This window comes from Gymnoscopelus braueri, assembly GCF_963280865.1.
Source record: "Gymnoscopelus braueri genome assembly, chromosome: 8".
Lineage (NCBI taxonomy): Eukaryota > Metazoa > Chordata > Actinopteri > Myctophiformes > Myctophidae > Gymnoscopelus > Gymnoscopelus braueri.
The window spans coordinates 36594617-36616814 of NC_137609.1; the positions used below are offsets into that span (position 1 = coordinate 36594617).

The 22198-nt window shown below is 42.5% G+C and overlaps 1 protein-coding gene across 1 annotated transcript; it reads right to left on the reverse strand.

Moving 5' to 3' along the window:
* grxcr2 (glutaredoxin and cysteine rich domain containing 2) lies at positions 1-20367 on the reverse strand (the record flags this gene model as incomplete). Its single annotated transcript, XM_080436095.1, has 5 exons — positions 1-177; positions 3905-4141; positions 8977-9089; positions 19162-19345; positions 20311-20367. 5 exons carry the CDS (start codon positions 20365-20367, stop codon positions 1-3), a joined length of 768 nt encoding a protein of 255 aa, XP_080292221.1.
* Positions 20368-22198: the final 1831 nt, after the last annotated feature.

Genomic DNA, 22198 nt, shown 5'->3' on the forward strand with positions numbered 1-22198 from the left:
CTATTTGCCGGAGCAGGCCTGGCACTTCTCCAGGCCGTGCGGGTAGCAGGCCCGGCAACGCAGGCAACTGATGGACTCGTTGAAGCGGTTGGCCAGCATGGACAGCTTGCTGCCATGGCACAGGGAGCAGGGGGCATAGTAGCCTGAGCCCCCACAAAACTGGCAGCAGCCCACCTCCTGCGGGGCACAAGAAACACAATGCATGAGAGGGAGGAGGAGGAGGAATAAAGGGGCACGGGAGACGGGGAGTTGGAATGGGGAGAGAAACACATGAGAGACGTGGGACAAAGACAGAGGGATGAAAGAGAGCAAAACAAAAGAAGAAGAACCTGCGTTTCAATGGATCGAATATAGTTAACATTTTAGTCACAAGCTCTTGTTAATACTTTTCATTGATTCAATATTTATAAAACCCACAGACAGACTGAACCACTTTCAGTTTTTTTTTAAATCCTATATTCAAATTGGCATAAGGTAGGAGTTCACAATGCAGCTACGCCCGAATATGGAGTGTGTGTTGTCTAACCTAAACGTGTGCATCAGGCGCAAACAAATCACTCAGCTTCATGGGCATATTGGGGGGGATGCCCATATATGCCCCCAATATGTTGATCACATCAGGGATTTCCATATATGGGCATAAAAGGGACGAGGACTGGCAGATAAAGACATCTCCATATATCAGCATGCCCACATATGGGCATATACTGATGACATCAGGGATCTCCATATATGGGCATAAAAGGGACAAGGACTGACAAATACAGAGATCTCCATATATGGGCATATCTGTTGGATTGGCAGTGCGCCGTAGGTGTGAGGGCCGAACCTCTAGGCCTGAACCTCTAGTAGCAAAAATAGCCGATCTACAAGCTCACAACAGGTCTTATCATGTTGTAAGCTTATAGATCTGCTATTTTTGATGCAGATGTGCGACTTTTGTGTCGCACATGTAGTATGACGAAGTAGGGCATTGATTTACGAAGCGTGGAGATAAGAGGTTTCTGCCCGACAGCGACGATATGTGAGACGTGTGTAACGAAAGCGAGTCAGCGAGGGAGTCGTGCGCCAGAAGGAAGTAATTAACTCCATCTCGTATGTAGATGTTCCCTGGTGCTCGCGATAGCGCATCCATCCACTAGCATCTATCCTCTAGCATCTGTTTTCATGACTCCACACAGATGCTGGACATCCAGATTGGGAGGTTATAAAGAGAGAAGAATGTAGCACAAAATGTAACCAGAGCACAAACGCTGCATGTGAATATAATGAACAGATAGTATGGGTTGGAAAGGAAAGATGAAAAATGCACCAGGGTTTGGGCGATAAAAGACAAACAAGCATAAACAAGTATATACAATTAAGTTGTTAAGAATCATTTTTACAAATTGAACCTTGTACAGCAGTGGTTCTAAAACTTTTTCCTGTCAAGGACCCCCAAAACGATGTGTATTTGGCTGCGGACCCCCCATCTCAGAAATATTTTGTGCCAGGGATTTTTCAAAAATAGCAGATCTACAAGCTATAGCTAAGCTAAAGTTTAAAATAGGTTAAAGTGGTTAAAATGATTGTGACGCCATATTAACTAGTTTTGCTGGAGACCCCCTGGTACCCCCCCAAGGACCCCACTTTGAGAACCAATGTTGAACAGTATAGCAGTATAGAGCCGTGCGAGTCCAATAGATTAGTATAGTAGGATATCCTGGCATGGGTGTAAAAGGGCAGCCGAACCCACGGACTCATTGGCATCTGTTCAGAGTTCAGATAACACTGTAGCATAAACAAGCTGGCTGATAGAAGTGTGCATGTGTGAGTATGTGGGTGTGTGGGGGGAAGGGGGGGCTGCGTGCGTTGAAAGGATGAAAGACAAGTGCAAATGAGGAGATAGGAGAAGGCAGGGGAATATGAAAGAGAGACAGGGTCCATGCAGCTGGGTGGTCTCTGTCTACATTGAGGTCTCTGCCGAGTGGGATAGATATACTGTAGGTTTAATGCCTTACGAACTAGCATGTTACTGTAAGAATATTATTCAATGAGTAGTACAGTCTGATTTAACCACTTAAACCCTCTAGACCAGTGGTTCGTTTGGGGGGGGGCTTCCAAGGGTCCCCCAGCCAAATTAGTAAATGTAGCATCACATACAAACGCGAACCGTCGTGAGCTACAGTAGTAGATTGCCTATTTTGGTTTCTATCAATTACCCATCCCATTATGCCTTGAATTCATGGATTTCTTTTGTTTTTGTTGCATTCCTAAGTCAATAATAATAAAAAATGTATGACGGGTCATCATCGGTCAATAGGAGACTCCGCCGGTCATCAAATGATTGGCTCAGGAATGCGACAAAACCCCAAAAAAATGGGTGTGTAATTGATAGAAAATAAGTAATGTTTTGGGTGAACTGTACTCCTTTAAGCTGCAAGCTTCTTTGGCAAACGGGCAGTTTGCCAACGGGCTGGAAATCTGAAGTATCAAGTTATGTGCCTCCCATCACATTAATGTTAACATCGAATCACATCGCTCAAAGTAATAATCGTTATGCACCCAATGTGAATGCACCTGAACAACAACAAACACAGCATTACTGTAGCCTATAGTGAAGAGTGAATGGAACGTCATGTAAAAGAGGTTCTTCTTATTTATGCAGCTAATGTCTTAGTTACATCAGCATGGTTGTTGTGAAGCAGTTCATACTAATAGGAGATAGTGTTTAAAAAAGATCTCTATTTCCATTACTGTAGGTAGGGAGAGAAATGCGTCGGAGAGACTGTTCGCGGGATCAAAGCCAGTATTTTAATGAGCTGTTATATGTGTGTGTGTCCCCAAAGAAATACAGCTTTGTAACACATAAATGCACAGTTTTGTTGTTGTTATTTTTAGAAAATAATAATAATAATAATGATAATAATACAGGATATAACAAAAATATCCAATAATTATTGTTTAGGAAGAAATCGGCCTGTGGCACTCAATCTTTAAATAATGATTACCTTTACTAAACAAAGTAATCTGTTACTTGTGTTAAGAATGAACGACTTTAGCCTGATTTATACTGTGTGGGTGTTGCCCACCGAAAACAAGCTAGTGAGCTTGTATATCGGCTATTTTTGGTGAGCGACACCCACACACAACTAAGTATATCTCAGGCTTTAAATAGTTGGACCCACTGATTCTGACTGAAGACTCAGCTATAGGTTGTCAAACAACTAACGTCAAACAAAAGCTATTATTGTAGGAGCTGTGAGTAAACTGAAAAGTTGCAAAGTAGGTGATATAAATCATTAAAATGAGTCCTGAATTCAAAATCATGCACACTTTTAGTAAACAGGAAATTTTCTTATTTTTCTCCATCTCAACAAGACAAAAATAGTTCACTGCACTTACTTGCAAAGGTAGTCTAATGAATAATAATTATACTGATTAGAAATGTTCAGGTACATTAAAAGTAAAGTAATTCATTACTGACAGAAGCAGTAGCAATAATTAATGTATTGTTTAAAGTAATAAGCCTAACGCTGAGCATAACACACACAGGTGACAGAGAGAGGATGGATTGAGGGGAAAGGGGAAGCGAATGGGAGAAAACAAGAGAATGAGATAGCCAGGAAGAAAGAGAGAGGTGAGAGAGAGAAAGAAAGAGAGAGGAGGGGAAGAAAAATGTTGCTTTTTACTCCCCAATTTAGTCGTTATGCCAATTGATTCCTCCCCACACACACATTTGTGTTCGTATAGATAGACACTCGACAAAGTTGGATGCACCGCGGTGGAATCGAACCCCCAGGTGGTGGTCAGGTACTCTACCACTGCGCTACCCGAGCGCCTAGTGTTAATTTATTTATTGACAATCAGGATTTGCAAGACAGAGGCTGCAGGCGATGAGGTGTTCCGGTCAGGCTCTGTGTACCTTGTCCTGCATGTCGCTGGTCTCTTTCTCCACTACGACCCCATAGTCTTGGGTGCTGAGGGCCTTCGCCTTCCTCCTGCTCCCCCTCTCCCTGGCCTGGGGAAGGCAGACCTCCGCTGCCTCGGGGGTCACCGCCACCGAGTGGTGTCTGGTCGCCTCTGGCCTCCTGTGCGGCGCTCGGACGATGCGCAGGTTGCTGGTGTAGATGATGATCTTACCGAAGTCCAGCACTGAAGACTGAAACACAAAGGGAACACACCAGATACGTTTTGTTATTACGCTCAATTCAGTCAAACAATGCAAACTACTACTATTGCAATATGTATGCACTTTTCAAAACCCTTACTCCAAAGTCTCCCCCGCACTCCACCCTCTTGTGATTGGCTAGATGCACTTTGCCCAGCCAATCACAAGACGGGGGAGGCGGGACATGGAGCGCGAGAGATAGCAAAATAAAACGTTAAAATATGGATTAAACATGTTTAATGGCAACGTCGATTAGCGCCATTCAACACACGGGATTCCGCGGGATCCTAATGCAGTTCAGAGTATCTTTGAGATATAAAGACATTATATTTGTCCGAGACCAGAGAGTGGTACCAGCGGGTGAATGAGAGAAGGCTTTGACTTTTAAGGAACCCTGGATACCGTCATCCCAAATACAAAAAAGGTATACAGGGTTCCGAAAGGGGCTAAAGAAGTAACCAACATGCAGCTGCTTGGCATAACTAGCATCTATCAAAATAGGCAACAAGTAGTGATACAGTACAACAAAATAAGAAGTGCTTGGAGCTGAGGTGAGTTTTCATACTGCGGCGGAAGATGGGAATTGAGTCTGCAGTCCTGACTGACAGTGGCGTGCACAGACATTTTGAGGGGCAGGTGCTCAAGTAAAAAAAAAGGGCAACTTGTGCAGCGCACGGAACCGCCGGCTGCCCTAGTAGTGTGATATGTATTACAGGCACATCTTGTACGTCGTAATTGCATATGTATTAGTGCTGCACGATTCTTGCTCAAATGTGAATCACGATTTTCCTCCATAAGAATTGAGATCACGATTCTCACACGATTCTCACACAATTCTCTTGTAAATATAAAAATATTAAGCAAAAAAAAATGTTTTGGTTTTAACACCTTTACCGCCGGGCCCGTAGTTCTACGGGCCGTTAAATCCAACGGTTAAGCGCCGAGCCCGTAGTCCTACGGGCTGCGGTCTTTTCGCGCATGCGCGGTCCGGGTGCACTTTCGGAATTTTTTTTATCCACTTCCGTTTCCGGTTTGATGACAGGAAATAGAATTATTTGGGATCCGGTTTCGACGATCACGCCCGCTCCCATTCTACAGACGAAACTGAAACTCAATTCTCTTCCTGTAGTTTTTTCTCCTCGCATTTCACTGTTTAACGTAATCCGCTCTAACTACAGTCATGGAAGTCCGTTTGACATGCGGTCTTCACTGGGAGATACAGGGAGATCTCGCGGATGTAAACAGACCGTTCACGGCTCAATCTTAAGGATTTTAACAAGATCTATGGCGACATGAAAAAAACAAAAAAACAACAAAAACACCTTGGCACTGGTGAGTACATTATGAGATTAACCTCTGGCGGTGGATGTGTAATTGAAAAAAAAATCGTCATAATTTAAAATCGAGATCGCATAGGTGTCTGAATCGAGATCACAATCTTTTTTCGATTAATCGTGCAGCACTAATATGTATTTGTTTCAATAGCCATATGCTGTCTGATGCAAATGTGTAAACTAAAAAAAGGGCACTTCTGGTCCAGAGGGCAAAGGGCAGGTGCTCTAGCACCCCCTAGAGTCTATCTGTGCACGTGCCTGCTGACTGAGGTGCGTGCGTGCGTGCGTGCGTGCGTGCGTGCGTGCGTGCGTGCGTGCGTGCGTGCGTGCGTGCGTGCGTGCGTGCGTGCGTGCGTGCGTGCGTGCGTGCGTGCGAGAGAGACTGACTGAAACAGAGAAAGAGATACAGAGAGAGAGATACATACAGAGAGGACGCATACTGTAGGCTACACGCGACAGAGAGAACGTTCGAGCGTATTTATCTTTGCAGACAATACTAGTTAGGGGTCTGTTAACCTCAGCTAAGTGACTTAATTTGCAATTTAATTAATCATAAACAACAATAACAGTAAATTATAATTCGCAAATTGTTCTGGCGCCCCATGTCCTCCTAATTAGTGTATACAGTTAACCCAGAACAGCCCTGCGTAGTGCCCTCCAAAAGTATTTAATGCCTTTACCCTGCAGCGCCTACCTTTCTATTTTGAACAATATACAGAATCAAGCCTGTATATGCATAACGGTGTGCTGAGGCACACTGGTGTGACACAAGTCCAGGTGTGCCGTGGTATTTTGTGACAACCACACATTATTATTTCAATATATATATATCTTTTCATTTACTATATCAGTACTTTGTGTGAAATCAGAAAAATTACATTTATTTATAGAAAATAGCAGACCTATACATGCTCACAAAGTGTCACATTGTGACATGTTGTGAGTTTGTAGATTGCCTGCTTTCACTATGAATACAAGTGTGCCTTGAGATTTTGACTTGCCCAAGGTACAAAAAGTTTGAAAACCACTGCTGTTTACCAAATCGCAGGTATCTCTACGCTACGCACCATGTCTCCGAACAGCTGAATACAGAACATAATTCAGAACTTGTTTTACCCGAAAGTCCCCGTAAGAATCACAATCAGAAACTTTATTGTCAAGTCACATTTTATGTAAAACAGTGGGTGAAATTCGTTTTTGTTGCAAAGCAAGTGCTGCAGTATTTATGCAAACATGAAGTGACAAGTGGTACTTTGAATAAGTCACGAAGCATTTTACAGTATAGTAACAACACAGTAAACTCCAGGCTTCACTCCAACACATTTACAGCTGACCTCTATCAATTTGCTGCACTAATGAAGTTGCCGCCACCGTAGCGCAATAAAAAAAGGTTTCCTTTTTTCGGGTGAATAATTTAACTGCTGTCGTCCTTCCTGTTTAATGGCTGTCCCACTTAAACTCAGCCCTTGTCGATACTTGGTTGGTGTCAGCTATTTAGCGAAGGTGACAGAGAATGAGAGTGACAGATGAATAGGAGCTTACATTCCTATTGTCTGTGTTCAAAGTAAATAATGGTACAAGGATCAGAGCCACAGCAGCGGGACTACACTGTAGATAAAACTACGCTTACTTTGTGCTGCCCATGAACGCATCCCATGTAGCTAAGGTTGTTTTCAAGCCAGAATATCTGTGAGTTCAGTGTTCAGTGTACATTAGGGCTGCACGATATTGGAAAAACCTTTTTCTACTCGTACATAATTTCATAGATATTATCAGATCTGCATAATGTAAACTACAATAGCTCTATTTGCCAAATAATGTAGCAATGTTTAGAGTGAAATAGAGGGTGAAATAAGGCAGTTTTTCAATACTGACTCAACATGACACCTCTGTGATCGCATAATGTTCATGCAAGACCAGTTACCATGAGGTTATTATCATTCTGCTAATTATCAGATGGCCTGCGCTGTAGTCATGAAAAAGGTGAACCTTGATAAGTTTAATTTTCTATCAATAGATATGTGTTTAGTATAATGTGACAGACTAGCCCAATTTGCCTCTGCTAAATTGCATCCTTTGCAATGTCACTGTTGCACACGTGTACATTGCGATGTCAATGCTGAAATGGTATATCGTGCAGCCTTATTCTACATAATGAAATCAATTTCAATGTATAATTTATGATTCACTATTAGTTAGAATTGGCCAAGGGGTGTGGATACTTTACAAGGCACCATATATTATACTGCATACAACCTATTGAGGTGCATCTCTCGTTTTCTCTCTCTCTCTCTGTCCCTCTGCACGGGCTGTACTGACAAGACTGTTCATCTATTATCCATGTGGGGATTCTAGGTCGCGTGAGCCTGTGATGTTACCTAACCCCTGGGTTGTGTAATAATGGCACAGTGCCACTGTATGCTGTCGTCACTGTAATGCTGTAATGGGTGACGACAGCAGTGGCACTGTGCCACATGCAGCAGCAACATGAGATATACTGTATGTGTGCATTACATTATCATCAGACATTATGAAACTCTTTCCCCCCTTCTGTAATTGGATGTCAGTGGGAGTGGGGTGGGTGGAGAATTAACTTCTTCATACATTAAATATGACGTACATTTTATATGCACTTTGTACCGTATGTAATTTTGCATTTATATGGTTGTTTTTATGGCTGATATGATGAGATTATTTTACATTTTGCTTAAGTTAGAGCACATCAGTTTTGTTATTAAATGGGCTGTAAAAATGAACCTTAACTTGGTGAGAATTCCCTTTTTTGCAGTCCAGTTATAATATAAGCTATTAACAAGTGGCCAGTGAGTCAACAAAGCTCGTTGGATTATCAAATATCCTAGCCATCTGAACCACGGACTGTTCCAGAAGCTAACACATGGCAAATGGCTCCGTAGTGGCCTCTATTTTATATAATTTAAAATACAAGTTTTAATTTAAGCATTAGCTTATTGTAGCCCCAGTATTGACGTTACGGCTCACTCTTCCTCACCTTCACATTCACGGCCCTTCCCCCCTCACTGACTACCGGTACTCCTTGGCTCAACTCCTGCTCCCCTGCTCTCCCTCACCAATCTCCGCACCTGTCTTCCATTCCACAATCAACTGCTGCTCTACAAAACCCCAGTCTGCACTTCACTCCTTGCCAGATCTTAACCAGTTCACGGTTGGTAAACTAGAGCTAGCCAAACTTACAATTCCCAGTGTTATAGAGTTAGCCAGTTAAGCTTCACACAGTTGCTGTGCATTGTCCTCTCTCTTGTGAATTGTCACTAACCCTGCCTCTCCTCTCCAGTCTTCCGGATCCCCAGCTGAGTTATGCCACCCACGGAGCCACCAACACACACCACCTCCACTCACCCCACTACCTTTTCACCAAAACTAAAATACGCCCACAGGCTTCACCTAAAACTACGTCTCCTCTTTGCTGTGCACTTGGGTCACACACACACACACACAAGCCATTACAGTTACCTTGGCTTCTGGTTCGACTGGTTCACCCTGGGCTGCAGCAGCAGCTCTGTAGCTCCCCACCCCTCTGTACACGTTGATCCGCTGGGCGATCAGTCCTGTTGTTGGATACATGTCTGGGAAAAGAACATCACACATTGAGCACATCATGGTAGAACATTCACTTATAACTCTTTATATAACCTTGTATCCCCATATTTCAACGTTTTATGTTTTTACGTAAATTATGCGCGCGCGCGCACACACACACACACACACACACACACACACACACACACATAAATGAATGCCCAACTTGGCTGTCCCAAATGGACATTGTTTTGGTTAACGTTTGTACCCTAGTGAAATGAACACTGAGGATTTTACTGTGTAGTTTTACTGAGTACACGATCCATGATCTCAAAATATCCCAAAGCATACTGTACACACAATGCGAACATAGGAAAATGCACACACACACACAAGGCAAATACATTATCGCCCACAAATGTTGACCCTACGTTTAGAAATACAGATATCGTTGCTGTCGGGCAGAAACCTGCCATTTTCTAACTTTTTGTGTTTTTTCATATATTAATGCCCTACTTGGTCATACTACAGCGTCACACCAAAGCATCAAAAGTAGCTTGTAGATCTGGTACTTTTGCTATTTATTTATTTGAATACTGAAAATGATCAGTTTTGGACATTTTTCAGTTTCCACCCGAGAGCGACGATATACAGTATATTACATACATGTAAGCTACTGTACAATCCAACACAGTAGAAGTGGTGCATGGGGATAATACATGAAGTAGTTATGTCTATCTATAATCTATAATTACTTTGGTGTGTGTTTGCACACTGCGACGTCCTAGGCATAAAGATGGATTTTCTATTTGCTTATTCTGTCATGGTGGAGCGTGTATTCTTGTAGTTCTTAATTGAATCAAATGTATTTCATCCTTGTAGACACATGTGAATATGCGGCCATCAGTTTGAACACTTTTTACTGAGAAAAATCCTAATTATGTGAATCCCAAGAACAGCATGGCTCAATGTGGATCTCAGACTTCATGAGGCCAGCCTGTGATGTCAGTCACAGGGCTTGACATTAACTTTTTGAGGCACTTGTCCTTCTGACAAGTACATTTCCCATTCACTTGTCTGGACACTAAAGTTAAGTTATATTTTTCATTTTGATCAAAATAGCCGATCTACAAGCAGCCCACAACACTTTGCAGCATGTTGAGAGCTTGTAGATCTGCTCCTCTTCAAAACCATGTGATCAGTGATTTTGCGAGAGGAATAAGCAACCAGGTCTGTGAAAACAAGCCCAAAAGAAGCGACTATAGACCACATGAGCACTTCAAACCTATATAGGTTGGCTATTTGAAAATAACCGATCTAGAAGCTCACAACCGCAACCCACAACTACCATTATTTACAAGCAACTTTACAGAAAAACAAGCCCAACGCGGCTTATAATAAGCAGACCTGGCAACACTGCATGATACGTTGTTGTGGCTAAAAAGCTAGGTTGCTTACGCTAACTGCATGTAGCCACAGATAAAACCACACCAGTTTAAAATAAATACTTTTGAATTTCATCTTGAGAAATGTACAGCTAAGCATAAGCACAATGCTTTATGGGACAACTACAACAATGAGTGGACTTCTCCATGATACAACAGTGCATAACCGAGAGTGCTATGTTTCTCCATCCAACGGTGTGTAGCCTAGAGAGTGCTATATCTCCATCCAACGGTGTGTAACTAAGTGTTATGCTTCACATGAGCATCACACACGAACAAAAAAAAACAGATTTTTTTTATTTTAATGGACTTGTCCTGTAAGATGTATTACTTGTCAGGACAAGTGGGACAAGCCTTAATGTCGACCCCTGAGTCGTCTATGACACATCTATGACGCATGACTCCAAATTTCAACCCGAGCCCCATTGACTTCCATTACTGAATGAAAGTTAAATAATTTAAAAAGTAGGAGCAGTTGAAAGAAGGGTACTCATTTACATGTAGCATATGACTAAATAATACATCAGATTCACATTTCCTATGTTATGTTCATGGTTAAAGCAACCCTGCAAGACACCAACCCTGCAAAGGCTATAGGTATGAGTTCATGTAAGTAGAGTGTGAACACACACACACACACACACACACACACACACACACACACACACACACACACACACACACACACACACACACACACACACACACACACACACACACACACACACACACACACACACACACACACACACACACACACCCCCTCCCTCCCTTGTGGCCTTTGGTCATTAGTTATTACACTATTCCATCATAAAATCTCAAAAAGGTAAGCTGTCCTCAGCATGTCCATCAGTTTAAATGTGATTCTTTGCTTTCAAAATACAGTAGAGGGTCATGGAGTTATTTCAAGTACTGTATAAGAGTTTATTTTTCTTGTATGACATTATGAATAGTAATTCATCCTTGGTCCTTTGGCATGTATTATTAAAACTTATTATTATAAGTTATAAATATTTTCTTTCATAAGCAGTTGTATTTTAGTAGTTGTACAGGTATTTTAACCTCAATAGTGACCCGGTTCTAAGGATGATGATGTCGGTACATCCATTTGCTCTGCACCTTCAAGTTCACCAGAGGATCAATCCTACGTTGGTGACCTTTCCTCTATCACCACCATTAGGCCAAAATATCTGCTAAGCCTTGTACACAAGATATCTCAAAATCGCAGATTGCCATGAAACTTGCCAAGCTCGTTCATTCACCCCCTGTAAGCATACTGGAAAGTGTTGACACATCATTAATATTACCTTATTCTGTCAAGTCTTTAATTCAATTAAAAATGTGAAGGGAGTGTTATTAATTATTACATCTATGTATAAATACCTTGTATAAATTACCTCCTCCTGTAGACACTGATGTGTCCCCTGCTGACTCCTCATCCCACTTACAGTAAGTACGATTTCGGAGATGATTAAGGATTTTGGATGTTTATGTGGACGAGTTAGTCAGCTGCTGTAGTATTGGTAATTGATATTATAATAGGCTCAGATCTCTAGTCAGGTCTAGGTATATTGTTGATTAATTTACATTAATCCATGCACCTAATGTCTACAGAGCCAGGCCCCAAATGTAAAAAGAAAAAACAGGACTGTTATACTGGCATGATACTGACATGATATGATGACAAACATTCAGCGAAAATAGCAGATCTACATGCTCACAATGCGTTGCAATGTGGCGCATTGTGTGCTTGTAGATTAACCACATAATTACACTGTCCTCATAAAGTCGCTGCCCTCTGTTTCTTGTCCCTGCACTATCCTATCTAAAGAAAAGAAAAAAGAAAGCTTGCTAGACATCTTAAAAAAAGAAAGAAACTACAGAAGGAAAGGGAGGATGCAGTTTTATTGAATATGTGACGCAACTGACAGCGATGTCTCCTCCAGTTCAAAATCAATCATTTTATAGAAAGACTGGCAGGGCGAAAGTGAAAAGTCAAAGCGGTTCAGTTCAAAATAATGAGAGCAAACCCACTTGCCACATTCTGCCTCTTACTTGAATCTCATACAAGTACAAGCTGCAGAGTTCAGATGTCTCAACAACTTTTTGGATTGGTTTGAATTACCCTCCGGTGTCTGGGGTCCATCCTCAAAGAAAAGACAGGCTGCTCTTTCGAGTGCTTATCAGAGACCTGCTGGAGTTAAACCAAGGAGGCCCCAGACAGCATCCTTGGCCCTTGCAAGCTGTGCAAATGAGGCCAAATCAGAGGCCAGTGGACCGAAAAATTACATAACATCTTTCAAAGCTTTTGTCCTTCTCATTTGGCTGGAAGAAGATACCACAAATAGAACAGTGGTTCTCAAACGTTTAAATTTCAAGGACCCCCAGAACTCTGAGGGTGTACAAATGGAACCAAATGGACCTGTACCGGGTCCATTTGGAACACTCTCAAGGAAATCTGAAGGGTCCCAGGACCCCACTTTGAGAACCACTGCCACAGAAGACCGAAACCGGATTCTCTCATCAGGGAAGATGTTACTAGAGGCAGCCAACATACTGTAGCACTGACAGGTGAGATGCATATAGGTCTTATGCAGCTTTATGGGGTCGTCTTCTTGCAGTTACTGTTATGAATGTATCCCAACCCTTACAGTAAACCACCAGAGGAAAATAAAATGTTTATCCCATCTCTCTCTCTCTCTCTCTCTCTCTCTCTCTCTCTCTCTCTCTCTCTCTCTCTCTCTCTCTCTCTCTCTCTCTCTCTCTCTCTCTCTCTCTCTCTCTCTCTCTCTCTCTCTCTCTCTCTCTCTCTCTCTCTGCTCCCTCATCTCTTGCTCCACATGAGCTTGTCACCAGCGCTAACTCAGAGAGAGAGATGGAGAGAGAGAGCGAAAGAGAGTGGGGGTGTAGGTCCAAAGGCATGTTTGAATTCATGCTGAGCGTGGGTGGGCAGAGGAATGGAGAAGTGTTGTTTTGTTCTGGTTTGTTATTCGCACATAGGAATTCAAAACAAAAACTGAGAAATGGTGAGTTCATCTCAAATCTAATTTAAGACAAAGCTGTATCAGAAATGTTTGTAAAGGCAATATGCCCGGCAGGTGTTTGATTTTCTACTGCAGTTCCAGCATACACTTTACTGTAGTAAAGAAAACGAAAATCAGTAAAATAGACTTTTCAGAAGTCAATTCCAATTGAAGCTCAGATTATACTAAGATCCCCTGAACAGACTAGACCAGTTTCGCAGTCAGGCTTGGTGAATACTCCTCACACATTGCCCCCCTCTCCTGCGGGGTACCCCAGGTACTGTATATGCTGCCCCTACGGACCATTATTAAGAAACACAATTTATGATTTCACTGCTATGCTGATGATGTACAGCTTTATCTGCCTTTAAAAGCTGATAGTCTGCTCACTGACACATTTCAGCCACTGCTTAAAATTGGATGGACAGCAACTTTCTCACTTTGAATGAAAGTAAGACTGAGGTAATCATTTTTGGCCAAAAGTCAGTCCCTTCTCTTACCACCTTGGGCCCCCTCAGCGCTAACATCCACTCCTCTGTAAAGAACCAGCTTTTTTCAACTTAGGTTGCTGGCCAGGAATAAGGGCTATCTCTCCCCACCTGACCTAGAGAGGGTAATCCATGCGTTTATCTCATCAAGGCTCGATTACTGTAATTCACTGTATGTAGGCATTGACCAGTCGGCCCTTAGACGCATGCAGCTCGTACAGAACGCTGCCGCTCGCCTCCTTACTGGCAAGAGGAAGCGTGATCATATCACCCCGGTCCTCGCCTCACTCCACGGGCTACCCGTTAAATTTAGAAGAAAAAAATATATAGATTTTAAGATTTCATTATTTGTTTTTAAAGCCCAAAATGGTCTGGACTCCCATTATCTATCTGATCTTATAGAGCCATACACCCCAGCCAGGGCCCTGAGGTTGGCTGACCAGTTGCTCCTGATTGAGCTCACAACTAAGTCCAGAGGTGACCGCGCCTTTGCAGTGGCCGGTCCCAGCCTCTGGAACAGTTTTCCCCTACATATTAAGTCTTCTCGCTCCTTAGCGGTCTTCAAATCTTCACTTAAAACTAATTTCTTCTCCATGGCTTTTAACCCTGTCTGATCGTATAACCCTGTCCATTACGTTTTGGCTTATGTCTTGGGCTTAATTGTGGGATCGCTTTAGCGATCACACTAATGTTATCTTCACTATTTTTGTGGGATCGCTTTAGCGATCACACTAATGTTATCTTCACTATTTATTATTGTCTCCGCCGGAGGCGGAGAGTATGTTTTCGCTTCGTCCCGCCGTGTGTTAGCTTGGCCCCTAGCCAAGCTAACATTGGTCAAGCTCCACGTGACACGTGACAATATGTTGACACCAATGCTTTTGATTGGCTAGAGGGACGCATGACGAAATAAAATCCTATAAATAGGTGTGTCACTTCAAAAAGCCATTATATTTTTTGAAGTGAGGTAAGACAGGATCAATCAGTCTTGATTGGAACAGTACCTTCCAGTACAAATCACCCGTCCGTGCGTGTGTGTGTCCCTCTGAGAACACCTAACATTGGTCAGTTTCACGTGACATCACAATATGTAATATAAATATATAAATAGCTTAGACAGGAGAGGCTGAGATCACACAATGGAACTTTAACAACAGGACGCATTAAATACATTGCGCTCACGGCTGGGGAAGCTAAAACTGCTAATCATTGACGAAGTTTCCATGGTGGGTGCAGATCTTCTACATCACATTCACAAACGCCTTCAAGACATCACAGGCATACACAGCTCAGAGTCCCGTTTTGGCAATGTCAGTATCCTCGCAGTCGGTGACCTGTACCAACTACCACCAGTCATGGCAAAACAAGTATTCGATACCCCTTCTGATGCCTATGTCAGACTACATGGTTCATTGTGGAAAGAAAACTTCCAACTATTTGAACTAACAGAAACGATGCGCCAGAAAGATGACCAACCCTTTGCAGAACTGCTTATGAGAGTTTGTACAAACACATGCTGTGCAGAAGACATTGCACTGCTACACACCAGAATCGTCTCTAAAACAGATCCCTCATACCCAAGTGACGCATTGCATGTCTTCAGAACAAATGCAGCCACAGATTCACACAATGGCGAAAAGCTAATAAAGTTGCCAACAGAAATATCCAACATCACCGCAATTGATTCACAAAAAGATTGTAAGACAGGACACACAACATGGAACAGCCTTCCCCCTGCGGTTGTTGGAGACATTACATCAAGTAGTATTCATGCCTTTAAGAAGAGGCTGAACAAACACCTCCTCAGTAGTATGTGACTGTAATCCCATGAAGCTCAAGGACATTAAATCATCAAACATTCAGTTTATATATATACCCCTGACTGAGTAGCTGCAGATCAGTGATAGGTTCTTTGAATGTTTTTTTCATAAAGCCTGTATCTGCAAAAGCTTAATAAAAAAAAATAGCAACCCATCGCATAAAGGTGGCTTACGGGAGGTCGTGTCTGTAGCAGTTGGGGCCAGAGTCATGTTGACAACCAACATCAATGTCTCTGACATTGTTCCTCATCTCAGGGGTACATAAATTACTTTAACATTCACCTTTTAACAAATAACTTTTTGTTTAACTAAAAGATATATCTTTTACCCTACTGTATCTCATTAGTTATTGTTATGATAATATAATTGCTATGATATAGTAACATGTTCTATTTTAAGTAAGAATTAGAACATTCCTAGAGAACTATGGTTAAAGATAGGGTAAGTGATTTCATTTGATTAAAATAGCACGGGTCTGCCGGCGGAGACTTGTGCTCCGAGGAGCACATTTTCTAGTTATTATTATTATTATTATTATTATTACCCCCGTTTTTTGGGTCATTTCAATGGAGAAATGCCATTTAGTGACATCATAATGCATAATGCCATTCTAGTGAATGGTAATGCCATTCTAGTTATTATTATTCCCCCCGTTTTTTGGGTCATTTCAATAGAGAAGTGCCATTTAGTGACGTCATAATGCATAATGCCATTCTAGTGAATGGTAATGTCATTCTAGTGACGTCATAATACTGATGTCATTGTATTATGACCCTACTATAACACTATCAATACTCAATACCAGCTCAACATTCTTAGCGATCCCACACTGTTTCTTCAGGAACAGTACTTTCTAGTTATGTAATGCTGTCTTTTTTTCCTTTTGTTATTTTTGTTGTTAAATTGTGTTATTATTGTCTCCGCCGGAGGCGGAGAGTATGTTTTCGCTTCGTCCCGCTGTGTGTCCCCCTCCCCCCTAGCCAAGCTAACATTGGTCAAGCTCCACGTGACACGTGACAATATGTTGACACCAATGCTTTTGATTGGCTAGAGGGACGCATGACGAAATAAAATCCTATAAATAGGTGTGTCACTTCAAAAAGCCATTCATGTCTTTTCTAGTTTTTTTCTGTTTTCTGTATGCTTGTTTTTAATCTGACTTTGTTCACCACTGGTCATTGTAAATGTGCTTTATAAATAAAGTTTGAGTTGAGTTGAAGCCAACGGTTCTCAGCCTTTTCTGTATCAGGGCCCACTTGAAAATCTGGAAGCCCATCTGACCACTTGACACGGGTGATAGAGACCCCTCCGCTTTGCGTCGGGGGCCTAATCATCCTGTCAAGGTTTATTTCTCAATAATGACCCGCTCCCCATTGATTACCCCTTGCATATGACAGTCCAAACAAAATGTCTGCACACCTGCGCCATCACAGCGGGAGGCAAAAAATAACAAAAGAAGTGCAACTCAAACTGGCTTTGAAGCGTGAGGACAGACAGAGGCATCCCACAGCCACAATGCCGCCGTCAGCCCCATTGAGAGGGACTTCACAGCACAGGCCTCTGGGGAGAGCGTTGAAAGGCCGGAGGTATGGGGAGGCAGCCACAGTTATAGAGGTGCATTGCCTTAATGGCCACTGACCTACTTTGAGAGGCCTTTAAAGAAGCACCAGCGAGGAGCCCTGGAGCATGTTGGGTCTCTCCAGGGAAATGGACGCTGACATGGCAGACCAGAGAAAGAATGGCTGATCTCTTGTTAACCACTTGAATCCTACTATACTTTGTTGACCGAGGTCCCCAGGGGGTCTACACTTGGTTCCCTCCCTTGGTTCCCTCAACGCACGAAAGTGTTTGCTTATGTTTGCCTATTACGGCACATTGTCACTCTCAGGTCGTATAGTGACGAGTTGGGGAAAACTGTCCATGGGCCAGAACAATCTACATAATGGACATGTTACGTTTGTGATGTCTGTCGACCCAAAATTGACCCACAATGCAATTTGAATACAGGATATAACACCTGCATTATATTAATGGGTCTAACAATAATCAGTGGACCCCTCTCATCCAGCCAATCCACTTTCTGACCCCCTTCCTTCAGGAAAAAAAGGTTATAAAGTATTAAGAGCAGAACTCAGAACTGTCCTGAGGCAGTGAGGAACCCTAAGCTCCTCATAATCAGTTCAGGCCACGAGTATAACTTAACTGTGCCCCGAGTGTTTTTTCTTTTAACCACATAAACACACAAAGACGAATTTCCGATCAATCTCAGAGTGTCATGCTTGCGCCGATTATTCTGTAGTATCACATGGGCAGAGCCACACCACCACAGTGAATGCAATATCATTGCAATAAATCAGTGGTTCGCAACCGTTTCTGGATCAGGACCCACTTGAAAATCTTGAAAATGTTCGTGGCCCACCCATCTGACCACTTAACATAGCAGCCGTTAAGTGGTCAGATGTGTGGGCCGCGTGCATTTTCAGAGCATGTTTATTTTAAATGACCAATCAATCCATTGTGTTCCAGCTTGGATCGACGGAACTAACGTGGTATACTTTAAGATCTTATTCATCAGTAATGTATCACAATGAAAACATTTTTTTCAATGTTTTAGAGAAAATATACAATACAATATACAATGACAACCGGCCCACAGGTTGAGAATCACTGCAATAAGTGTTTTTTGTCTTGTCACGTAAAGCAGGAAGTAATCTCTCAAGACTCACCACTAAACATGTAGTGTTGTTGTTAGTAGGACTAGACACAGAAGTAATAGGGAGGAAATGGACTATGAAAGGGGAGGAGCCAAACCAAGTTCCTGTCTCTGACTAAAATTGCGGTGGTGCACCAGGGGGCAAAAACCTTTACCTAATGCAGTGCTCTCAACCAGTGGTCCGGGGACCACCAGTGGTCCTTGAGGGGGTTCCAGGTGGTCGCCATCTAAATGATGGAGTTGTTAACCAAGTGGACCCTTATAGATCTTTAAATCTTGAGAGTATTTGGTTTCATTTTACACTCTCAAGAGTAAAATTATTAACATCTTAGTTTAGTTTACAAGAAGTCAACAAAATTAGAGAATGTAGAAGAATAATAATAATAATAATTACTTTAATCAACGTTTGCCTGTTCTCTCCTATGTCACCACATCAATACAGCATGGAATTGTGGACAAAATCTTATCCAACGATAACAAAATATTCTAAGTCTTGAGTCTGAGAGGCTAAATCTCATCAAACGGTGAATCCGTGGCTCAAGTGCCAAATAAATAATGGACCTTGATATGAAAAGGGTTGAAAACCACTGATCTAATAGGTTCCCAGATTGAGCAGTTCAAGTGACAGACCTTGCTGGTCGTCTGGCATGCCCTCGAAGCCGCGGAGCTGCTCCATCTCCAGGTGGCTGGGGGGGATCTTGCGGTGCATGAAGCTGTGGGGGTACTTCTCCTCTGGGCTGTCCAGCTCTTGGCCGTCCTCGTACACGTGCTTCAGGACCCGGCCGCTGTAGGACGCCGCCAGCTTGAACCTCACCTTGGGGAGGAGGTGAAAGAGTTGAGCTGACTTTTCAGTGTGCAATGTTCATTCTTCCATTACGTAACATCAGTGGCGTAACGCAGAATCGCGGGGCCTCCCCGCGGGAGTTTCACGTGAGGCCCACGCACATGCACGCACATGCGCGCGTGCATGTTTGTGCACAACCCCGAAAAATTTCGGGTCTAATTTGGGTGTAATTCGGTCTAATTCGGGTCTAATTCGGTTCTATTTGACCAATATAAATCAACTTTTTTCTTTTTTTTTGCTGTAAAAATATTTGTATTAGCGCAGGCGGGCCCCCCCCCCCCCTGCTGGTGGCCCCCCCGCACCGCATCACTTGCTGCCCCTCCGTTACGCCACTGCGTAACATTATTTGCACTCCCAAAAAGTGCATCTCGTTGCTGTCGGGCAGAAACCTCTTATCTCCATATTCTAACTTTTCGTGTTTTTTCGTAAATTAATGCCCTGCTTGATCATACTACAGGGTCACACAAAAGCAGCAGATCTGCAAGCTCAAAACGCAGCGCAACGTTTTTTTTATAGCCTATTTGCATTAACATTGGGTACTTCTGCAAATGATGCTATTTCTTTTATCTTCTACCTCCATCATATTACTGCATATTACTGCATATTAGCCCAATACAAATTGGGTTTGGTAAAGCACTCAACATAACACACTATGTGCAACAGTTAGCCTAGTAATAAAGCTTTTTCAAGGGCATGCCATGTTATGGATTTATTTTATGCTGTATGTTTATTCAATTAATTTACCTTAGCATTGATGAGATGAAATCATAAGGGGAAATAGGAAGAACTTGTTTTCACTGTATCTACTGGTAACCATGGTTACCAGTAATACGACAAATTGTGAGCTTGTAGATCTGCTACTTTTGATGGATGTTTGCCCCAGAATAGGATGAACTAGAGTTTAAGTAGACAAGGCCTACATTGAGATAACTGACCTTTCTAGGCTTGGTGCCCTCGTGGCGCTGATTCACTTTTCTCTGGCAGTCATCCATGGTGCCTGACGGAGGTGGCGAGGTTGAAGGAACGCAAAACTCAGTCCAAAATATTTTTTACACAATTGGTGCCAATAAGCAGGAGCTGTGCAAAATGGTGCGCCGAAGAAAGTATGGCTGTATTGACGGATAGTCTGGAAGCTCCGGTTGAAGGCGCACGACCTGGAAGCTACTATGTATGAGGAAGGAGCACAGTGGAATGGCCCGTCGGTCGCTGGCTGGAGACCTGAATGAGATGCTGTCGTTTGGGCTTTGAGAGTATACCTGCCGTGTAGCGGAACCCACCTTGCTAGCCGCTAGTGTTCAATTATTCACGGCGGGATCACATGTACAAAAGGCCGGTGGGGAAACTGGAAGCTTCGTCATCAAATAATCATGCTTACCAGAATAGAAGGCAGCCTCAGACCCGCCTGAGTGCGTGCGTGCGTGCGTGCGTGCGTGCGTGTTTGTGCTTGTTTGTGCTGTGTGTGCCATGAGAGTGTGTGCAGTACAGAGTGTTTCAGGACTGCTTGTCGTTGGAACAGAAACTAGCGTGCCGGCGGTGTTGGAAACAAAGTGTGACATTTCACATCTGCTGCTGTGCTGTCATAGTGCAACTCAAAACTGATCGATCTTTTGATTACAAGGGCTTCAGATGGTAGCAGAGTAAAATACATTTACGTTCAGATTCAGTTCATTTATCCCTCAGGAAATTGCAACGTCGCAGTTGCCAAAAACACAGTTAGGAAAGGTAAGCTCTTTAAACTGTAGGCCTATATTGTCCCCAAGGGGATATTACTTCCCACAGCTCTGTACATATCAGACAACCATTCAAACAAAACCACACAATAACAGCGATACAACAGTAATAACAATATACAATAGCAGACGGCAGTACACATCCAGGACTGTTCAGCAAGGCATATTATTTAAGACGGCTATGACAGCAAGTGTCATGCTTGCAGTGTTATGTACCTGTATACCTGGAGGTACCATAAGATGTCTACTGTCTCTGAGACAGGCTGTGGATAGTTCAGACATGTACTGTACCTGCCGATTACACACACACATGCATACTGCATACTGCATACTGCATACAGCACACACACACACACACACACACACACACACTCTACTTAAAGAGATATTTCACTTTCAAAAAAACTTTTGGTCATTTTATCGTCTACTCAGGCTTTTGTGAGCCCCCCAGACCGTTTTTAAGTTGCTTGATTTAGTATTTCGATATTTGATAATCATTTTATTAGACACGCCCCCTTCCTATACAAACCCATTATAACTTCAAACTCCATTTTAACCTGTTAGATTCATCAAAAACACCCATCCTTGGTTCTGCTGACTCACCCTGCCCTCCTAATACGTGAGGGGGCCGTGTTTTTTCGATTACTTTTTTCATTTATTTTATTAAATTGTATTTACATGTTTTCATTTTCCCAAAAAAAGTATTAAAAATAAACGAAAAAAGGAATCGAAAAAACACGGCCCCTCGCGTATTAGGAGGGCAGGGTGAGTCACCAGAACCAAGGACGGGTGTTTTTGATGAATCTAACATGTTAAAAATTGAGTTTGAAGTTATAATGGGTTTGTATAGGAAGGGGGCGTGTCTGATAAAATGAATATCAAATATCTAAATACTGAATCAAGCAACTTAAAAACGGTCTGGGGGGCTCACAAAAGCCTGAGTAGACGATAAAATGACCAAACGTTTTTTGGAAAGTGAAATATCCCTTTAAATACATACATGCTGTCAGAATTGGCCAAAAATGACTTTCAAATATTCATTTTAAAACCAATATGTGGGTTCGATCCATTGATTTTCAAATACATATTGTAT